This window comes from Bison bison, unplaced genomic scaffold (assembly GCF_000754665.1).
Source record: "Bison bison bison isolate TAMUID 2011002044 unplaced genomic scaffold, Bison_UMD1.0 scf7180017864262, whole genome shotgun sequence".
In the NCBI taxonomy this organism is placed as follows: Eukaryota; Metazoa; Chordata; class Mammalia; order Artiodactyla; family Bovidae; genus Bison; species Bison bison.
The window spans coordinates 947048-954142 of NW_011494834.1; the positions used below are offsets into that span (position 1 = coordinate 947048).

The window sequence follows — 7095 nt, forward strand, 5'->3', positions numbered from 1 at the left end:
CCCCCGGCCCCCGGCGCCCGGCTCCCCAGAGTGGCCGCCAGGAGTGGGTGGCCGGGGCGGGGCGCAGCGCAGCGCAGCTTGGCTTCCTTTTCCTCACCTCTTCTCATTTTTTTTTTTTTGGTGGGGGAAAGGACACCGCGGGGGCCCAGATTATGCTGTTTCTGGAGCAGGCGTCCCCGACAATATGTTCCTAAACTTTCCAGATCTGCGCAGTCCCAAGGCGAACCAGCCTTGAGTTCTAAAAGTGCAGCGTCACTCTGGGTCCGCCGTAGCCCCGCGGAGCCGAAAGGGTGCGGCGAGTCTGGGGTTTTATAAAATGCTTTTCTTCCTAGAAGGACAGTTACCGAGAACGTGCGTTCCGGAGGAGAAACGGTAACGCATCGTTCTTCCGGGCGGGGTGGCGCTGGGTGCCCGGCCAGAACCCAAAGCAGAACCATCTTAGGGGTCTGGACACTTAGCGCTTCATTTTCACCCGAATCTCTAGATTGAAATTAATTTATGTGTAATATATTTACAGTATGGCTTTAAATATCAATCACGTCAGTGCACTGTAGGCTAGTATTGTTTCAAGTTCTCTACTACTTTTAGCATACAAGTTTTGAAAAACATTTTAATTTACATACGAGAGTTACAGAGTTTTAAAGAAAAAAGAAAGTGCTCTGGATTTGGAATCTTGTGTTGTGAATAGTCAAAACAGTGTCAATATATTGAACAATGCTTTAAAAAGACAAACTCGGGTACTTGTTTAATTACAGAGATGACTTTTTAAAATGATTGTATTTTTAGAGCAAAACCACGTTTATTGTTTTCCACCGTGCAACAAGGTTATAACATTTGTCAAAAGACTAAATTGATTCTCTGTAATGAGTTTTGCAAGAAGTTTTTTTTTTTTTTCCTGAACATAAAATTAAATATTAATTATTTATTACTTTTGTTGGTACTCCTGATGAGAGGCTAATACCTTGCAAGTCTGATGAATCCAGTAACACGTAGTATATCAAGTTCAGTTTGCTATGTTTTTCAGATCTGTATTTATATATGGCTGTAATTTTTAAAAACCTTGTCACTCTGTCTATTCTGGGTTAAGGAAACTTTAGTATTAGATAGTGGTGCACTTAAAAATAAATTGAGTACTTTGTTTTGCATTTCAAGGCCGGATTCAGAAGCCAGCCAGAGCCCACAGTACAGCTTTGAGTCATTACCTCAGAAGATTTGTTTAATCTGTGGGGATGAAGCATCAGGCTGTCATTATGGTGTCCTCACCTGTGGAAGCTGTAAGGTCTTCTTTAAAAGGGCAATGGAAGGTAGGCTCCTTTCTTGTTGGTTTAATTGTAAATGACACCATCTAATATTTTACAGATCTTAATTAGCCCTTGCTTCTTCTAAGAAATGATGGTATTTCCATACAACTAAAAATATATGATGATATTTTAACAATATATTTTTATTTATAATAATCTGTATTGAATGTGGTTGGATATTATCATTGCATAATTTTTGACTAACACTTTTAATATTAGACAAAGCATATGAATCTTGCAACATGCTAACATTGTTCATTAACTTTAGAGAAACAACTTTATTCTAATTGAATTTTTATATTTCTATCACATTTATGTAAGATAACACTAAATTAAAATTTTCTTCCAAAAGTAAAATGGTAGAAGTCATTAAAATTATATATGTACATATATATGATGCAGTTACAAGTTTTCTTCATAATTATGTCCTTTCCCTGTATGATGTTTATGTAATAATTATATAATGGTAATTACAGAAAAAAATGGTTAAAGTTCCCTTTTTGTTTAGTGCAAACAATTTAAAGCAAAAGAAAAATTTGGACTCCACAGTAATTTAATTTCTGCAGAAATATTTTGCTTTAAGTAAGTGTTTCATATTTTTAAAATCATCCAAATTACATATTTACCTAATGATTTTAGATTGATTTACATAATGTATTTCATATTTGAACTTTTATAAAATATATGTTTTAATTTCATCCTTTCTATCTACACTAAACTCTAAGCCGCCGAGCACATTTATATTTGAAGATAGAAATACACTTAGACATCATTTCACATTTGAATTCTAGCAATAACTGTATTTTATAACAAGCAGACATGAGTTTATGGTTGTCTCTGGAGTTCTGAGATCACACCTAGACAAGGAACCAAAGATCTGAATGTCTGCTTTTTTGCTTCCTGTTTGTGAGTTTTCTGATTTCAAGAGTCCTCTACATGTAAGTAGGAAAGGAGGGAGTGGGGAATTTTTACCTTAAGGGAGCATTCAAAGGAGTTGACATGCATATTTAATACACATTTACCCTAAGTTAAGTCACTTCAGTCGTGTCCGACTCTGTGCAACCCCATAGACAGCAGCTCATGAGGCTCGACGTCCCTGGGATTCTCTAGGCAAGAACACTGGAGTGAGTTGCCATTTCCTTCTCCAATGCGTGAAAGTGAAAAGTGAAAGTGAAGTTGCTCAGTCATGTCCGACTCTCCGCGACCTCATGGACTGCAGCCTTCCAGGCTCCTCCGTCCATGGGATTTTCCAGGCAAGAGTACTGGAGTGGGGTGCCATTGTAGGTTAGTACTTCTGATTCCCAAGGAGTTAAGAAATGGTCAAAGAAACCGAAAAGTTTGACCAAGAAAAGAGAGTTCGGTCCACACACTGCCCATTTCTGGTCGGTTCCCAAAGGAGACATTGGGTGCCTCTTGGCATTGGCATGTCGGTATAAACCCCCAACAGGTTTCTGCCATAAGCCATATGAGATCACCATGGAACCGCAGAGCAGGGCTCCTTACTTGCTTCATGCAAGGCATGTCATTCATTCACACAAGTACACCGTAGAGTTAATAAAGCACAGCAGAAAACGCATTTGCTAAGAGGACAAAGAACTAGAGCTCCAAGCATCCTTACCTTGTCCTGAAGGATCCCGGACGAGCCCCCAGGATGAAAGGTTGTTGTTGAATCTCACGAAGACACCAGGATTCTTGGCCCCCGGAGGAGAAGAATTCAATCCGGGGCCAGAGACAAGGCTTGATCGCTCAGAGCTTTTGTGTAATGAAGTTTTATTAACGTATAAAGGAGATAGAGAAAGCTTCTGACATAGACATCAGAAGGGGGTAGAAAGAGTACCAAAAAGATTAATCCAAAAGATGTTTAACAAAAAAAATTCACTATCCCTATAGATTGCTAACATATAATTCTTCATAACTATTATGCCCTTTTAGTGAAAATGATTCTCATCTATTAATGGTATGTGTACCCCTCCTACTGAAATTAATGCTTCAAAAAAAGTAATTGCTCTTGTGCCTTTTTAAAATATGATTGTTTCTCATGAAGGATGGATGGATGTAACTGATGTTGAGTGTATGTATTAAACTTAAGGGGACTTTAATTGCATTTTAAATTAGTTGAGGTGCTGTGACAAGAGAAAATGTGAGAAAATGGGACAACTGAGGGTAGTCTTAACTTTCCACTGACATCATTTAGTCATAGTTGCAGTTTGAAGCCCTTTGTGTGCGTGGAAGAGTTGATTCTCCAGTGGGTAATTGAAGTTACTGTTCCCATCTGACTTTGATCCTGGTTTTCTGAACATTCCCCTCTGCATTAATGTGATTTTCTTTATACTTACAGTTTTATTAGTCTAATCCTTAAATGAATGACCCTGTTGGAGTCTCCCCAAAGCCAGTTTATTCTAGCCCAGCTCTCTCTTTCTACAGATACACAAGTCCTAAAGACATACATCTAAATTTCTAAAGAGCATACAGTTAGTTGGTAGCTGATTGTTAGTCAACATAGGTTAGATTTTCTTTCATTGCAGTGCTTATAAATCAGAAATGGTATGCAAAAGTAGGCATATGACAAATGCTACTTAATTCTTGAAAGTTACTTCAAAAGTGCATATAGGACCAAGAATACTCTAATTAAAATATAAATGTTTTCACATCATTATTATCAGAATAGCATCCTAAACATAAAAGATGTCTTCCCAAATTTGCAATGACAAAGTATTTGTTGGACCACTACCTTAGGCATGGTTCTGTTTTAATTTTGAGTAATAGAAATGAAGTACCTTTATTCAACATTGTCTACGAAGAGGAGCTCAAGATAAAAGTTGATAAATCATTTGGCTGTTAAATGACGAGTAAAATTAGTGATCTCTGGACATTGAGAAGAGCTTGTAAAGTGTATATATTCAAGGAAAACTGATGAGATTAAGATTAAACTAAGACTTGAAGATCCATATTAGGAAATTATTAAAGGTTAAGAAGTTGGATTGCCAGTGTTTGCTTGAATCAGTCATTTAAGGCAAGAAAATAGAAGGTTCTTTGAGTCTTCAAAGATGAGAAAGATGAGTAGAAGAATATTTGTAATTGAAGAGAAATATGCAGTTTGAAATCTTAGAGTAAAATAGGGCTGTGTAATGAACAACTTCAGGGTATAACTATATGTGGATGCCAGTATGTCCAGAAATTGAATGTCATAGTCAACAATATGAATATTAAATACCAAAGATAGTGATGATAATGGCCTTCAGGAGTGCTTTGTATGTGCCTGTGACTATTTTAATGTTGTATTGGTCTTGACCCTTTTAAGCCATATGGTGTAGACATTATCATCATTTTCAGTTTATAAATGAGGAAACTGCCTTTGTAAATTGCCTTAAATCATAAGAAGCAGTGGAATAGGATTCAAATCCAAGGTGTTTGACCCCAGAATCTATGCCTTCCACCACTACACTTTCTTTCTCATAACAGGAAATTCAGTTTCAGCTTTGCAAAGAAGCAATAGAGGGTTGGAAGAAAAAATATGAGCCAAGTGAGAAAACATCTAAGAAGGTAGAAGGGAATCCTAACGAAGAATGCGATATCAAGGGTGATTGAAAGTGTGTAATGTAAATGGATGGATGATACTAACACCACATTTAGGGCTGCAGTGAAAAGACACATTCAGGAGCCAAGAGCCAGTTTCTCCACCCCTGCTCCAAGTTAGAAGTGGGAGACCATAATGTGTATGGAGAAGTTACTCAGGAAAACTGGATTTCTCTTGGTATGAAACAGAAAGAGAAGAGGCAGAGAAAAAAAGACATCCCTCAGGAAGTAGGAGTATACAGAGGAGAGAAATGACCTCTTAAGCTGAAAAAAAAAAAGAAAGAAAATATTAGCCAAAAAATAGTTGCTTGAAGAGCCCATTGCATTCCTTTACTAATACTTGGAGTGAACCAGGAAGTGGTCAGAAATTGCCTTAATGCCTTTCAAGGAGAAGTCATAATGACCTGCCAGTCCTATAAATGCAGGCCTTGTATTAAGAAGGAAAAGATAATTTCTCACTGGCTTACCTCAGTATGCACTGTGACTCGCTCAGTGCTAGGAATACTAAACAGTTAGTGTATAATTGTTTGCTAAATGAACCAGTCATAACAAATGATGCCAAGCTTTTATTCTTTGCATATTTTATAGTGTGACAGCATTTGTAGTGAATATATTTGATGGAATAGGGTTGGGAAATATTGTTAATATAGTTGAAACATAGTGTTTAGAAGATAGGAAGCTAAGTAGATATTGATGGATTTTTAATTATATTACATTATGCCTCATTTTTCTCTTAATTGAGGTAAAAGTGACAAATAAAATTGTAAGATATTTAAAGTATACCCTGTAATGATTTGATATTATAGGTTCATGGTGAAAGAATTCCTCCCCATCAAGTTTTTTAACATACCTCAGGTATTTGCCTTTCTTTTTGGCAAGGACATTTAAGTTCTACTCTCTTGGCAAATTTCAGTTATATAATGTTATACAATGTTATCAACTGTAGTCACAGTATTACACATTAGATCCTCAGACCTTATTCACCTTATACCTGAAGGTTTGTATCCTTTTACCAATCTCTCCCTATTTCCCCCCACCCTCCAGCCCCTGGTAACCACTTCTCTTCTGTGTTTCTATAAATTCAACTTATTTTTTAAATTCCACATGTAATGATATCTGTGGTATTTGTCTCTGTCTGGCTTATTTCATTTAGCATAATATGCTCAATGTTCAGCTAGTTTTTGTTTTTGCATTAATTAACCAAATGTTTGTTGAGCACCTGCTGTATGCCGGGGACTATACTGGGTGCTGGTTGAAAAGTGAAACAGGACAGACCTAACTGGCTGCAGCACTAGTGGAGTTTTTAACGTAGTGGAGGAAAGGGACATTCTCAGTTAGCATGCGTTTAACAAGTTATTATATATTAATGAGTTATGCCTGGACAACTAGTCACTTGACGCCTCTGACAGATGCTGGGGATGGTGGAGAAGTCTTTAGAATTAGAAAGACACCCTCATAAGCAGTCTTCCCAGGTAGTCCTGCTACTGCTGCTGCTAAGTCACTTCAGTCATGTCCGACTCTGTGCGACCCCAAAGATGGCAGCCCACCAGGCTCCTCCGTCCCTGGGATTCTCCAGGCAAGAATACTGGAGTGGGGTGCCATTGCCTTCTCCGAGGTAGTCCTAGTGGTAAAGAATTCACCTACCAATGCAGGAGACATAAGAGACATGGGTTCCATCTCTTGGTTGGGAAGATCCCCTGGAGGAGGAAACGGCAACCCACTCCAGTATTCTTGCCAGGAGAATCCCATGGATAGAGAAGCCTTGCAGGCTGCAATCCATGGGGTCACAAAAAGTCAGACACAGCTGAGCGTCTGAGCACATCATAAGCAGACCACAGAGGAAACGGAACAGAAATGAAGTATTTTTAAGAATAGCATATTTCTTTCTGAAGTTGAGTGGAGCTGGTGTCATAGTCTAAAAATGAAAACTGGTGTAGTAGCATCGTTCTCTGTGGTATGACTTCTAAAGCAGAAATGATGAACATTCAAATTTGTGAAAGATTATTTTTAAGAGCAATTTTAGGTTTATAGCAAAATTGAGAGGACAGTATACAGATTTCCCATGTGCCTCCTGTGATTGCACATGCATAGCTTCTCTTATTATCAAAATCCTCCACCAGAGTAGTATGTTTGTTGCAACTGATGAATCTACGTCAACACATGCTAATCACCGGAAATCCATAGTTTACATTAGGGCTCACTCTTGGTTTTATACCAT

General features: G+C 37.9%; 1 protein-coding gene across 1 annotated transcript in view; it reads left to right on the forward strand.

Moving 5' to 3' along the window:
• PGR (progesterone receptor) overlaps positions 1 to 7095 on the forward strand; it is a 118065-nt gene that overhangs the window by 5676 nt on the left and 105294 nt on the right. The window contains exons 3-4 of the mRNA XM_010848231.1: positions 237 to 372; positions 1153 to 1304. Coding sequence (XP_010846533.1) covers positions 237 to 372; positions 1153 to 1304 — 288 coding nt within the window. The remainder of the gene's footprint in view (positions 1 to 236; positions 373 to 1152; positions 1305 to 7095) is intronic.